The sequence below is a fragment of the Anguilla rostrata genome, chromosome 15 (assembly GCF_018555375.3).
Source record: "Anguilla rostrata isolate EN2019 chromosome 15, ASM1855537v3, whole genome shotgun sequence".
In the NCBI taxonomy this organism is placed as follows: domain Eukaryota; kingdom Metazoa; phylum Chordata; class Actinopteri; order Anguilliformes; family Anguillidae; genus Anguilla; species Anguilla rostrata.
In genome coordinates, this window is record NC_057947.1 from 34,638,162 (window position 1) to 34,652,730 (window position 14,569).

General features: G+C 44.9%; 3 protein-coding genes across 5 annotated transcripts in view; 1 reads left to right on the forward strand and 2 right to left on the reverse strand.

The window, feature by feature from the left end:
* Nucleotides 1-439: 439 nt before the first annotated feature.
* upf3a (UPF3A regulator of nonsense mediated mRNA decay) lies at nucleotides 440-7,866 on the reverse strand. The gene is made up of 9 exons (XM_064311570.1): nucleotides 7,681-7,866; nucleotides 6,917-7,023; nucleotides 6,240-6,346; nucleotides 5,868-5,966; nucleotides 4,936-5,046; nucleotides 4,647-4,711; nucleotides 3,818-3,963; nucleotides 2,982-3,285; nucleotides 440-2,329 (listed from the first exon to the last, which is right to left on the reverse strand). The coding sequence occupies exons 1-9, from the start codon at nucleotides 7,819-7,821 to the stop codon at nucleotides 2,165-2,167; spliced, it is 1,245 nt and encodes a 414-aa protein (XP_064167640.1). The 5' UTR covers nucleotides 7,822-7,866; the 3' UTR covers nucleotides 440-2,164.
* A 1,040-nt stretch (nucleotides 7,867-8,906) lies between these two features.
* LOC135241012 (fibroblast growth factor 14) overlaps nucleotides 8,907-14,569 on the forward strand; it is a 190,126-nt gene continuing 184,463 nt past the window's right edge. Inside the window, exons 1-4 of one of the 3 annotated variants that reach the window (XM_064311104.1) lie at nucleotides 8,907-9,151; nucleotides 10,491-10,659; nucleotides 14,074-14,217; nucleotides 14,282-14,410. The gene's annotated coding sequence lies outside the window, so the exon portion shown is untranslated. The remainder of the gene's footprint in view (nucleotides 9,152-10,490; nucleotides 10,660-14,073; nucleotides 14,218-14,281; nucleotides 14,411-14,569) is intronic. The other 2 variants (XM_064311105.1, XM_064311106.1) reach the window with 2 other exon arrangements.
* cfap97d2 (CFAP97 domain containing 2) lies at nucleotides 10,383-13,312 on the reverse strand. Its single transcript, XM_064311099.1, has 5 exons — nucleotides 13,109-13,312; nucleotides 12,513-12,593; nucleotides 12,203-12,321; nucleotides 11,939-12,122; nucleotides 10,383-11,538 (listed from the first exon to the last, which is right to left on the reverse strand). The coding sequence occupies exons 1-5, from the start codon at nucleotides 13,202-13,204 to the stop codon at nucleotides 11,329-11,331; spliced, it is 690 nt and encodes a 229-aa protein (XP_064167169.1). The 5' UTR covers nucleotides 13,205-13,312; the 3' UTR covers nucleotides 10,383-11,328.

A 14,569-nucleotide genomic window follows, 5' to 3' on the forward strand; every position in this document is an offset into this window, starting at 1 on the left:
TGGGAAATTAGTTTTTTTTGCATGTGAATGTTATGTGGTATGCATGAATAATGACTTTTTAAAAATAAAAACTTGTCATAATGTTGTACTGAACTTGTGTTGTTTCATCCAAAAGGACACATTTCTCAGTTTTTAAAGGGGAGGATTTTAAATGCTTTAAAATGACACTAACCTGACAAGCGCCATTTATTATGATTTATTCCCAGTAGCTCAGTCAGAGGCAAATATCTGCAGAGAATGGTGGGAGATGTAGTTCACATCTAGCTGTATGCTAGTGAGCTACCAATAATGTCTTCTTGTGGACTTGTCAACTCCCACTGTTACAGTTGCGAGACATATCTCAGCCACAGGACAAATTAAACCTTACCCTCTGTGCGCCAGGCAGAGAAAATGCATGACCAATGAGGAATCACACTTGTATTTTCATTTAAAATGGAGATCAGTTCACTCAGAATTTATTACTGCTTAAAGATGACATAATGATGTTTATTTTCTTAATTTTTTTGCCATGTATACAGAGGACATCAGCCACATACACACAGTTTAGTTACTCGCTTTAGCCACTATAACTGACCTCTCAAACATTTTTACATTATTGTGTTTCTAATAAAGTTCTGTAATGAAAGTTAATGAAGGATAATTATACACTAAACATTTAAATATAACAATATGCATTTGCAATGTGCACATAAATAGCTAAGGCATGTTTTACACAGGGGTGCATTTTATAGCACTGGCATCAACTGAATTATAAATGTCGCGAATTTGTAGAAAATCATGCACACTGTATATAAAATTAAAATACTTTCACTTGTATTAAACTCTACTCTGTTCACTGTTCCCTCTGAGGATAAAGGAATACTCAGTTTTGTTCTTCTTGGCTCACGGATAAATACTATTTCAGACTGGATCTACAAATATATCACGCTCCTCGAATACAGAAATACACATAGGTTTCAAAGTATTATGTTTTTCAAAATAATACACAACTCAAGATGGCTTGTAAAAAATAAATGATGTCACTTCATTAGATTATAGTGGGATATTTAAGATGTGGGGAAAAAGAACAGGAAATATTACTGCTGAGCATCATGCACAGGAATATAAAGTTATCTCAAAAGTTCTATATTCTACTATGTAGATAGGTTACGTACACTTTAAACAGACAATTCACTGCTTAATATATATATATATATTCTTCATGATAAAGAGTGATATATTTCATTTATAAATTATCTGCCAGCCAAGGGAATCTGCTCTGGTTAACTAGAAAATATGAAAAATAATATATTTATTTCTTGATCTCGAGGTATTCCGTATCAATGATCAGGCATATGGGGGGACACAGTTAAAATATGTTACTATAAGTGCATTTCTTATAAAACGATGTCAGGATTTGGAGGATTTCTACAAATTTTCCATCAGCTTTAGCTGTCTATAACGACTCAAGCAGAACTGGTGCTTCTTGTTTTTTTAAATCAGATTGCTTAGACATTATTATCACCTGTGCCTGTCACCTACCCCTCATCCTCAAACCCTTCCATCTTTAAAGTCACATCATTTATGCGTTTATAGCCTTTAAAAGGACAGAGAGCGATGTCACTGACTTGGGGCCAACAAATTTCTAAATAATCTTCCCTTAAACCCTCTGGCTTCATGTGAACAGATTTCTTTGTTTAAGAGTAAAGCACGATTCAGACATAAACTCTGAAATCCCCCAAGCCTAAACATATTTTAGTACTGTATATAAATATAACTATTCTCAGGCAGTGGCTTCTGTCATGAAGCTCTAACACAGCTTAGTTACAGCTCCCCAGACGGCAAACGACTCTGGGCCGGATCTGCACCGAGTCCGACCCGGCAGTGCTGACTCCGGGCCAGAATCGGGCCAGATCCGACCCGGCAGTGCTGACTCCGGGCCAGAATCGGGCCAGATCCGGCCCGGCAGCGCTGACTCCGGGCCAGAATCGGGCCAGATCCGGTCCGGAGTCGCTCGCTGACGGGGCAGCCTGTGCGCACGGCGTCTGTTCACAGCACGACGCGAGAAATGGACGGACGTTTGTGATGGACGGACGAAACGCGGGCGAAACGTTTTTTTTGTGCTCTCTGTCTGAGACGGAACCAGCTCCCGCTTGGTTGCCGGGGGCGACGACGACGGCCACGGCTACTCGTCCCCGCTCTTCTCCGAGCCGGTTCCCATGGCGATCTCGAACCTGGGTTCCGCCCCCCACTCAGGGGAGGTGCCGAAGCAGTCGGGGCCTGCGCCCCCCGACCCCGCGCCGGAGCGGCTGCGCACCCCCGGCTGGTACAGCTGCATCGTGGGACGGTCCTGTCCCAAAAACAAGAGAGAGGAGAGAGAAACGCCGTGAGCTCACCTGATTTCAATTACCCATAATCCATCTGATTTAATCTGTGCTATTCAGACAATAAGGGATGTATTACATTACAGCAGGGGTGTCCAAACCTTTCCAGAAAGGGAGAGATTTGTGTTTCCCCACTCCATGCTAAATGGGAGCGGCTTTTTGTGAATTTTGGGACTGCTGTCCCCAACAGGCCGTCAACAACACGTCCTGGGCCTGAACCGAGCCTCCCAGCCTGCTGCCGGGACCCGCCCCCACCAGCTCCCGGGTGCGAGGGCTGGGGGGGCCAGCGGTGTTTCGGCTCCCATCGCCCCCCCCCCCCTAAACCGTCCCGCCCCTCAGGCTGGGAGGCCCTTTTCTCCTCAGCCGATAACACGGACTGGAGGGACGTGTGCCTGGGGTCAAAGGTCAGCCCAGTGCTGCCGTAGCAACCACCGAGTTCATCGTAGCGACCAAATAGTGTCAAACTGAGTGAGGCTAGCTGGTTTGAGTTTTTAGAATGGTTCTGTGTGCCCGCATCACAGAGAAGAGCCTCTGGTTTGTCCAGGCTGAACAGGCGAACAGGACTGAGGGGAGTTTTGGGCGTGGCCGCCCCTCTCTCCCTCCCTCTCTCCCGCTCACCTTGTTGCGGATGCGCTCCTTCCTGCTGCCCGCGTCCTCGCGCCCGTCCTTGCCCGCCTTGTCGCCCGCGCTGGGGCAGTGCCCGTAGCCGTGGTGCGGGTGCCCGTCCTTCTTGGCCCGGTCCTGGCAGTAGCCTTTGCCCCACTTGGTCTCCTCCTTGCGGCGCGTGAACTTGTCCAGCTCGTAGTGGTGCCGGTGGCGCCGCCGCGCCTCCTCGCGCCCGCGGTGCCGCTCCCCGCCCGCCTCCTTCTCCCGTGGCCGCCGCCCCTGCTCCCTCTGCTCTCTGTCACTCTCCACCTGGCCTCTAGGGGGAGACAGAGTGCCGCTTTACTGCCACACCCTCACTCAGAAGCAGGACAGAGATTGCACATACATATGCACACACACATGTACACACACACACACACACGCAGACACACACACACATGCACACACACACGCAGACACACACACACATGTACACACACACACACACGCAGACACACACACACATGCACACACACACACATACACACACGCACACACACACACACGCAGACACACACACACATGCACACACACATGTACACACACACACACGCAGACACACACACACATACATGCGCACGCACACACACATACACACACACACACACATAGAAGCACACAGATGCACACACATACATGCGCACGCACACACATATATACACACACATAGAAGCACACAGATGCACACACACACACACACATGCAAACACACACACACACACACACACACACACACACATAGAAGCACACAGATGCACACACACACACACACACTTGGGCTTCATGCTGTCACTGTGAACTGTTCTTACTTGTCTTTCGCTTCCTTGTCCAGGTGTTTTGTCTTCAGGTGCCCAGAGGGTTTGTCCAGTTTGCTTCTGTCCGACTCTCCACCGTCCGCTCTGTCCTTCAGTCTGTCCGAATCCCCATCTTCGTCTCGGTCACACTTCTTCAGGAGCTAAAGCAAAGGTCAAATAGATTTCCTCGTTATAAAATCTGACTGAGGAATATTACGCTTGGGGCCTGATTCACTGAGACCTTCAGCACGAACAAAAGATTTTAGCTCAGACAAAACCAATAACATAACCAATGATTTAGTACTGTGGAATGAACAGCATTCGTACCACAACGCGTTTTAAAAGCGGAACAAACAAGTTATTTTGGGCTGCTTGTCCATGAAAAACAATGAGACAGACCTTGCCTTACTTCCTTTCTCCAGTTCTTTTGCTTTCGGCTCCTTGCGTTTCTTCTTCTCCTCCCTGCGCTCCTCTCTCTCCTCTCTCGTTTCTCACTCCTCGCTCCTCTCCGTTTCTCCCCGATCTTGCAGCGGTGCATCGTGGGAAGGTCAGCCCCTATCCGGGCACCCCGCCCCCCCCCCCCCCCCCCAGTCCCATGGTATCAGAGCCAAAACACTCGTGTTCTCGGACATTTTCACATCGCAGCTGTAATCTTCAGCACTGACACACATTTTATGATTTTTAATACTGGCGTCATCATGGCTGATGATGGTCTCTGTGACCGAAGCATTGTACTCAATACATGTTTTTTTGGCACAGTGTGCAGTTCAGTTTGTGTTTCCCCTGTGCACCTGTGACAAGCCCTGTTTCTCAGGTGTGTATTTAGCTCTCTATAGAGTCATCAGGCTCCTACCTGCTTCTCAAGCTTCTTGTTCTTGATGTACTCTAGAAGCGGCGTTGTCCTCTTGGCTATAAGAACAAACGCAGCACACACGTGAATATAGTGATGTCATGAGAGGTACACACACACACACACACACACACATGCGCATACACGCACACACACATGCACACACAGACACACCCGCTCGCACACACACACACGCACGCACACACACATGCACACACACACAGACACACCCGCACACATACAGACACACACACACGCACACACACGCACACACACAGAGTACCTATGAGCTCTCTGGTCTTGGCCTCGATCTCTCCCAGCAGTGTTTCAGGGTTTGCTGTCACCTTCTCCTCATCACAGCAGTAGTTTTCCAAAAACCGCCTGTACTCCGGATCTGTGGGTCAGACCGACAGGAGGGCTCAGCACTGAGACTCAACACAGGGCCTCAGCACTGAGACTCAACACAGGGACTCAGCACTGAGACTCAGAACAGGGACTCAGCACTGAGACTCAGAACAGGGACTCAGCACTGAGACTCAGAACAGGGCCTCAGCACTGAGACTCAGAACAGGGCCTCAGCACTGAGACTCAGAACAGGGACTCAGCACTGAGACTCAGAACAGGGCCTCAGCACTGAGACTCAACACAGGGACTCAGCACTGAGACTCAACACTGGGACTCAGCACTGAGACTCAGAACAGGGCCTCAGCACTGAGACTCAACACAGGGACTCAGCACTGAGACTCAGAACAGGGACTCAGCACTGAGACTCACAACAGGGCCTCAGCACTGAGACTCACAACAGGGCCTCAGCACTGAGACTCAACACAGGGACTCAGCACTGAGACTCAGAACAGGGCCTCAGCACTGAGACTCAACACAGGGACTCAGCACTGAGACTCAGAACAGGGCCTCAGAACAGTGACTTAGCACAGAGACTCAACACAGGGACTCATAACTGAGACTCAACACAGAGATTTAGCACAGGGACTCAGAACAGTGACTTAGCACAGATACTCAACACAGGGACTCAGAACTGAGACTCAACACAGGGACTCAGCACAGGGACTCAGCACAAAGACTCAACACAGTGACTTAGCACAGAGACTCAGCACAGGGACTCAACACAGGGATATGCCACTGGCTGCCATTCCTAAATGAGATATAAGCACAGACACGGAGCACAGCTCCGTAGCATGAAAAAACATTCCGCACCTTCCTCAATGCTTCCGGCCTTTGTGTCTTTCTTCTTCAGCTTCTTCTTAGAAACTTTCTGAAATGGTGCAAATTCTACAATGGCAGGATATTCCTGACCTGTGTAAAGAATAAAAACATATTATGAGTGTGCGTGCTATTTATAGGTTATAGGAGGAATTGGCCTCTGACAATTACACTTTATCACTGAAAACTAGACTGAATAATCTTAAAGAACAATACATTTTATTTACCAGAATAAGTATATTTATATAACAATTCCATTTTATTCTAATTCTAATGTAAATATGGTCCCATAAAATTGCTTGAACATTTAGCTAATTACAGTTTAATGTTATCTCCCCTTATGTGAAAAAATCAAGTTTACTGTACCTTTGTTATCTATGAACACATAGCCATCGAAACGGTCTCTGAAGAGAACAATATCTTCGGGGTTTTTGAAATTAATGTATGCTCTTGAGAAGAGGTGTGGATAAAGGCTGCAAGGGGAAAAAAAGACCTGTATCAGCAAATATAGATGTACATCGCGGTCTATTTTAATAACAGCATTTATATGTCGTTCTTGTTATTGTATATCTCGATGGTTTGTACGTGCATCCGCACGTCTCGCACCCGTGTTTCCGTGTGTGGAAAAACTATTTGGGAAATAAGCTTAGATGTACGTACTGCTGATGTAACACCATGCAATGAGCTTCAGACCCAGAACGTTTTCGCTAAATACCCTGCAATAGTAACAGACTTTATTATAGTAGTATTCTTAACAGGTGCCTTTCCTAGGAGACTTGAGTCCCGAACATTTTATATGCTATTAATTTATATCCGGTTATGTAGCCTAATTGAGCGATATGGGCTAAGTACCAGTATTCTGTGTAGCAGCCTGTGTGCCCGCCATTTGGGGAAAAAACGTAGCGTAGCGAACGATTATATAAACAGAACTCATCCACCCGATATGTTTACGACTAATTTAATTTCAGTAGGGGCAAAGTTATGGATTGATGCACTGCACTCTGGAAAGCAAACGTGCCCAACTTTACCAGATTTGTTTTTACCTTTGATCGGCTGAGAAGAATTCGAAATAGTCGAAAGCAGGTAAAGGACTGATTTGTTCTTCCAACTGGTCCTTTGACAGACTGGGTGGCAATCGCCGAAGAACTACCTGTAAGGAGCGGGTGCAAATATAATAAGAACTGCCTTAGTGCAAAACGTCATTTACAATGCCACCTAAAATTTTCCGAACTGTGTAATCACAGCAGAAATCGCGTATGGAAATCTGCGATAGCTGTTACAGCGTCGACGGACCCTAGCTGTCACAGAATTAACGCCACGTGACGTGATAGATTAACGCGTTACATCGCTGCACTGGGTAGCTAAATACGCAACCATAAAACGACATACGATCTTTTCACGCTCGTTAGATGCAATTATATAGACGGCCTATCTGGACAGCAAGCAAATAAAAAATATGTTATTTTTCAGCGTTTGATCACCGTCACTGGCTAAAAGACTAGTTAATGCACAAACTGATCATATTACTAGCTAGCAATTGTGCAAAAAGCCTAAGGCTATTCCCTGCTTGAATAACGCTAGTAAGTGTTAAAGAAATCGGCGACCACTGTCTGATTGAAGCGATATATTGTATCTCATTATAGCCTACTACATTTATGTCTAACCCATAAGCAAACGTTCATTTTACTTATGAGCTCCAAGTTGCTCGGTGGTGTTTACGCAATATCACTATTTCGCTGTCTGTGGTGCTGATCTGACCTCACCACCATAAACCCGCACGCAGATAGGGGGAAATGCACATCTTTACCTTTGTAAAAACTTCTTTTTTCTCTTCTTTGGGTTTAGAATTGGTTGTGACGCTGTCTTGGTCCCTTGGAAGGTCCCTGAAGTGTATGTCGACGTTCTTTCTTTCCCCACTTTCGGTCATAAACTCCTTTTCCGCCCTCATCGCTCTGCATCTGCTGCCTGCCAGAAGGGTCCCGCTCGCGAGAACTCATTTCCAAATACCGCGAGGACTGAAACGAGCTCCGCGTGAGCCAGTGTAGCTGCAGCAGTGGGGCTGCTTGTTGAAAGATACGGTAAATTGACTTAGCTGTATCCGATCAGCTATGGTCAAATTAGATTAATTAATTATCATTATTCTTTAACGTACACCATATGACCAAAGGTATCTGGATACCCCTTGGTCTGTGGCTGTTTTTCATTGTTTGGGCTAGGCCCCTTAGTTCCAGTGAAGGCAACTCTTAATACAATGACATTACAGGCGATTCTGTGCTTCCAACTTTGCAGCAACAATTTGGGGAAGGCCCTGTCGTATTTCAGCATGACAATACCCTCAGACATACAGCGAGGTCCATATAGAAATGCTTTTGCTGAGATTGGTGTGGAAGAACGTGACTGGCCTGCACAGAGCCCTGACCTCAACCCCATCCAACACCTTTGGGATCAATTGGAAAGGCAACTGTAAGCCAGGCCAAATCGCCCAATCAGGGCCCGACTTCACTAATGCTCTTTTGGCTGAATGGAAGCAAGTCCCTGCAGCAATGCACCAAAATCTAGTATAAAGCCTTCCCAGAACAGTGGAGGTTGTTATAGCAGCACAGGGTGGACCAACTCCATGTGATTGCTTATCGTTTTGTATGAGATGTTGGATGTCAGGTGTCCACATACTTTTGGCCATGTAGTGTATGCTATTTATTGGATGTCATTCCAATAGGGGAATTAAATAAGTTTACCAGTCCCATGTACAGTCCACAACAGAATTTGTGAAGAGTTGTTTTTACCTTTCTGATGTTTTCTATAATTATTTTATAATGATGTGAGAGTATTGTTTTTTTATTGACAAAATTATTCTGGTCGTGATACTGATGTGATTCCCCACTAATCTGGTATAGTGACGACACACCCACTGTATACCAATGGTAATACAACCCTGTTCCTGGAGATCTACCGTCCTGTAGGTTTTAATTTCGCCTTTGGCACACCTGACTCTACTAATTAGCGGCTCAACAACGACTTCCGGTTTACTCTTGAATCAGAGGCGCGCTTGGATTGTTTGTTATTTGGGTTGTTTGCTCAGTAGTTTTCCCTACTGAGAAAACAACTACGTCGCCTTTTCCCCTTTAAAAACTACAACTATTAAAAATATTTGAAAATGTATTAGTTATCGCTCACCGATTCCCAAATATTGCGGTCCTTTATTGAACTCAACCACATCCTGATCCAAGAAGCCAAGCTGTCCGGCATTTTGCCGACTTATTTGAACGCTTCACATATATGTAAGTAAACGTAATAATGCTTCCCCGTCCTCTCCCTGCTCGTTACCTGTCCTTTGCTGTGAGTGCAGTATGTTTAGTTGCGTCTCTCCTGTCGTAGTTATACTTTAACTTGTAATAAATGTATTTCGAACGCTAAACTGACGGGGAAGATTTCCGAATGGGGAGATCGCATCCAGAATCTGGATGTAATGAGGAATTCTTAGACTCCTTTTCGGCCCACCCAGATGCCAGCTCTATTTTACGTCCACATAGCGTATTCGCCCCATTGCCCCCTCGCAACAGGACGAGTTTGTTACGGTAAGAAGGAAGCACAGTGGTTAAATAAAAAAAAACCTACAAGTACATATGCAACCCCATCCGCTAGAACTTTCTAGCCCGACGGTAGGCACTACCTTTTTTTCCTCATCACATTTTCTTAGTGACTGTCTACAGACCTCCTGGCCCATACCCTAGCTTTTATTCATGACTTTGCAGAATATTTTTCAATTATTGCGGTCATACTTTAGGTCTGGTCTTAAGTTTTGATGTTGTCAGTGATATTGTAATCTACCCACATTACCCAATTTTGTCAGACCATTTTCTTCTAACATTACACCTACAGTTGGTCCAGAATACTTTAATTTAGATGTTTCAGCTTCCTCTTTGTCTATTGATTGTGTAAGTTGCGTAAGTCGCTCTGGATAAGAGCATCTGATAAATGCCTGCAATGTAATGCAATGTAATGTTGCAGTGTTCAACCAATGAGTGGAGACTTCTGCCAGGAAGAGGCCTTCCCTGACCACACTGTGTGCAGGAATGTAGCGTGAATGGGCATGGATGTGGCAGTGGAATCTCCTTGTGGTGTGTCTTTTATAAGTAGGCTACTATGATGAACCACACTAATACAAGCAATATGTTTCATCACACTGGTCCTTCACCTGAAGCTTGACCTTCACACAAAATAATGTATAGACAGATTTTGTTTTTATTTTTCTGAAAGGCGAGTGCTGAACCATGAATACTACACAGACCTATTGCATATGGCCAAATATTTTATACAGGAAATTTCACTTATGTGGCATAGCTATAATACAACCACAGTAGATCATACACACTGTTGACCATACACACTGATTGTATATCCCCCCTCTCACGACTATTCTCTCAACTAACCATACAATTCACCATCTTGGTTTGGTGTTATACTATGTTTTAGTTTTTGGGGAACATGTTTTGGGTTGCCTATATATAAAGGAATATGGTTGGCAATAACTCAAAACACTCACTTTGCTAATAAGACAACATACACTTTACTGAACCCCCGTGGGGTAATCTGTCCTCTGCATTTAACCCATCCTAGTTACAGTACTTAGGAGCAGTAGGCAGCCACAGTGCAGCGCCCGGGGACCAACTCCAGCTCTGAGGCCAGGGCCTTGTTCAAGGGCAGTGGGAGGAGTGTGCCTAACCGGACAGGCATGTCTTTCAGCCTGTTCACACATCAAAGTCACAGGGGACACCTGTGACCCGAGGTGAGCAGATGGGTCTCTGTGAGACTCCGTACTTCATTACGCGGGACAGTTGGCCTCCAGATTGTCCGTTAATGATACCTTACTGCTAGCTCTCATTACACTTCTGCACAGGTGAATAGTCAGTCATTTTTTTGTTGATTATGTACCCTATTCGTGTGTGTGTGTGTGTGTGTGTTTGTTTTCTCAAGGTTTGAAGACCTGGCCATCTAAAATATGGTGTGTGATCTCATGACTTTAGAGTTCTTCACTAAAAAAAATGGTTATTGAAATTCTTATGTGAACAAACATTGATTTATATAATAGCCTATATGGTTTTGAAGACTTAAAATGAGTATCAACAATATTGCTATAAACTATATCATGAAGAAATGGTAGTCTGCTTTTACATCGCACTAATTATGTGTAGAATAAGAATAATTAAGAGCAAATTCACAGTTGTTAATACTGCTTTTTAGAATGCATAAAATGTAAATATAGGCTCTACATTTTGTATCAAAGTTCCATGTTTGTCTAAAATTTGTGTAATAGCAAGTACTGCAATTACTTTGACAACACTTAATATAGAAAGGTTCATGTGAGCCTACATTTACAGTGCAATTTACAAACAGATTTTTTAATTTTCATCCTTCATATACATGTGAAGTTACATGAAAGTCGTTCCTGGATGGTTCAGTCGTGTTTGTCGCTGTCGCTATCGCTCTCCGAGTTCTTCGTCTCAGCATCGCGTTCCCCGTCTGACCCTTTCCGTTCGTCCGTTTCTGCTTTCTCGCCGCTTTTGTTGTTTTTGTCACCGGGTGCGTTGTCTCCTCCACTCCTCTCCTGGACAGATTTATCTCCTTTGGCTTCCTTTGCGGCTTGTTTAATGGATTTTGGGCGAGCCTGCAAATACAAAATGAAAATGATTCAGGCGAATACCGTAAATGCACCAGGAAGTATAAATGGCCTTGGATTAGGACTGGATTATTATCACAAGGCTATAAATTTGAATCCCATTTCAAAGCGTATAGCTTACATTTGAATAATGTTTATCTTTTACTGATTTTATAAGAAAAATGTCAAATCAATGCAAGAGACTAAAACACGGTTGTTTATCATGCACATTACATTAGGCTACATGTGTATGAACTAAAATTAGGCAGAAAGTGTCACACTGCACATAACAAAGTTGGGCTGATTCTTACGACATTTCAGCTTCTCTGTGGAAGAAAATTGCTCTCGCAATACCTGAAAGTTGTGTTAATTGAAGCCTGCATATCGAAATATCCCGTAATTACATTACCTTTATGAGGCTCGCGCTGCGAGGATAGCGCGCGATGCTTTCTCTGTATTCTTCGGTCCTTAGCCAGTCCTCGTGCCACTGTCGCCTGCTGTATCTCGGCCCACACCGTGATAAACGCTCAACAATTATCTGGTTCTCCTTCGAGACTCGGAGGAGTTCCTGTTGCCGCTTCTCCCTACACAAACTACCATTAAAGCAGACGAGGTAACATAAGAAAGGCTGTTATATTTCTGAGCTTCGAGCTTTTAATTGTGGTTTGGTTACCTTCTATTCTCGTAGTTGTTTCTGTTGTCGATGTGTCCAGTTGTTCTCATTATGAACGATATCTTGTCCAGGAGCATTTTATTATCTCGTTGGATTATAGACATACGTTCTTCTTCAAGCTGTCGAGTAAACGAAAGGAAACATCCAGTTATTGCAGTCTAAAATATTATGCCATACTATGCCAATAACCTTCACTTCACATACAATATGTTGAACAAATAAGTTTATTGTGTTGTGGTTGAGGTGCTAGCGCTATCTGGTGGTCACAATGAGAAATGTGACATCACTGAAATAATTCGAAGTTAATTACCTTCAGCTTTTTCAGTTTCAGTTGAAGGTGACCGTACGTTTGAGGTGGGCCTGTGCTTACTGTTGGTTTTGCAGATATGACCTTTTAATGGAAATAACGCATTAAAGAAGTGAATTCATGTTAAATAAATGTTTGTGCACATTCTTGGAATCCACACTTCGATAACTAAGAAACCTCGATGGATACCATAACAACGCGAACTCTTTAGTGGTATGTTGTCGGTGCAATAAAAATGTCATTAAAATACTATCACTGTGTTTAGACTCTATGAACGACGGTTAACGTCAATGTTTGGAAAGTTTGAAGAGTCTACTGTCCAGTAAGACATAAGCTACTTATCTATATTTTTGCGAATAAAGGTGGGTTTGGTGTCCCCTTCATAAAAGTTAAGAATATTATAAAGGGCCACAAGTATTTCTACGCGAATATATATTTACTATTATTTACACAGAGCAATGTCACGGATACTTAGAAACAGTCTTCTGGGTATGCAATTTTGAATTACTTAAAAAAATATATATTATTAAAATCAGTTGCTGTAAAAACACTCTGAAGCCTTCAGTACAGTGATCTAAAAAAAATTAAACCGACAATACCTTCTTCTGATGCATTTCGTAATGGGTCCTGTCCCATTTCTGCTGCAGGTATTTGTTTCCGCAGGGAAGTATTGGTTGGTAGGCTCGGTGCTGCATGGCTCGGGCGCGCGGACACACTCTAATCTCTGGATCGCTCTGTGGCTGCACCAGCCCGCAGACCGCGTGCACTTTTGCGCCGACTGTGTGTGTGTGTGTGTGTGTGTGCGCGCGCGTGTGGGGGGCGGTTGCCATGGCAGCCGCTGGGAAAGGATGAATGGCAATTGTTTTTAGTTTATTCAAACCCCTTTGCTTCTAAAACAAGTTCGACAATGATATTCACCATAGGGTGGTGTGTTTGTGTTCGGATTAGGAAGGTTGTTTCCTGGCAACGTTAAAGTTTTCTGTTATGCTATTACCTGTAAGGTCTTGTGTGCACTTTATGTATTGCGTATAGCCCTGTTGTGCAGCTGGTGTTTACCCGAATCAACCTGGGTGATTTGGTTGCGGTTGCAACAGCAGCTGCACACCTGGGAATTGAGCTCATTAGGAAAGAAATGGATGGTGTAATTTGGCACTTTGCCTTCCACTTGCCAAACCGCTCTTGTTTATGACGAGAAAGTTTGGCGATGTGTAGAAGTAGGCGCCGTTTATAATATGTTAGCATTTTTAACGCATTGTCCATTTCTCTTGTTTATGCTGGATGTGCAACCGTTTGGCCAGATGAAACTGTGCTATTTTTAATTCTGATGGTTTTGAACAATTAACATGTTAAGTACAGAGTGCCTCTCAATTAAGCACAGGTTGTGTTGTGTCCATGCACCCACTCAGAGGTGGTGATGATGGGGGGTGTAACTTGTGCTTTTGGGTCCTTAGAGGATTGAGTAGTGATTTTGTCTTCTCAGCCACTAATGAAAACAAGTAGAGCTTCACGATCACCTTCTTTAAAAAAAAATAAATAAATAAATAAATGTTGTTGCCAAATACAGGCTGTCCCATTTAGAGCGCCCCTCCTGTCCCGCGGCGAAGTTTGGCTGCGGTGACGGTGCACTGCCCCTGTCCTGTGAGGACGTGGAAGCGGGGTCGTCAGCGGGACGGGACACAGGAGCCCAGTCTGAGCTGCCAGGCTTCAGGTGCAGGACCGCCAGCCGCTGTCTTTCTGCGATGTGACTCTGCGATGTGACTCTGTCGTTTCAGGAGCAGGAGACGACGCTCAGTCCGCACCGCACCGCGTTTCCACACCGAGCCGAGCGGCTAACGCAGCGGGCTCTCCTTCTGCTGCGCCCGGCTGTGAGCGAGGCCACCATCTGCCCTGCGCTCCCCAGGGTGAGGAGACGCTCCTCTCCACGCTGCTCCTCTCTCCTCCTCTCTACGCTGCTTTTCCCCTCCTCTCCTCTTCTCTCGCTGCTCCTCTATCCTCCTAGGCTCTCTCCTGTCTCTAGCTGCCCTCTCTCCTCGTTCACTCTGCTCTCTCTCTCCCTCGCT

Bases quoted from the DNA above. Each gene is read 5' to 3' on its own strand.
- upf3a (XM_064311570.1), bottom strand. From the start codon at position 7,821: ATGAGGGCGGAAAAGGAGTTTATGACCGAAAGTGGGGAAAGAAAGAAC. The intron at 7,024-7,680 runs GTAAAGATGTGC...CGCTCCTTACAG, and splicing joins AAAAAGAAGTTTTTACAAAG to GTAGTTCTTCGGCGATTGCC. The intron at 5,967-6,239 runs GTACAGTAAACT...TTCTTTACACAG, and splicing joins TGTGTTCATAGATAACAAAG to GTCAGGAATATCCTGCCATT.
- cfap97d2 (XM_064311099.1), bottom strand. From the start codon at position 13,204: ATGCAGCACCGAGCCTACCAACCAATACTTCCCTGCGGAAACAAATAC. The intron at 12,594-13,108 runs GTATTGTCGGTT...TTCCATTAAAAG, and splicing joins ACGAAATGCATCAGAAGAAG to GTCATATCTGCAAAACCAAC. The intron at 11,539-11,938 runs GTAATGTAATTA...TTGTATTTGCAG, and splicing joins GCAGCGCGAGCCTCATAAAG to GCTCGCCCAAAATCCATTAA.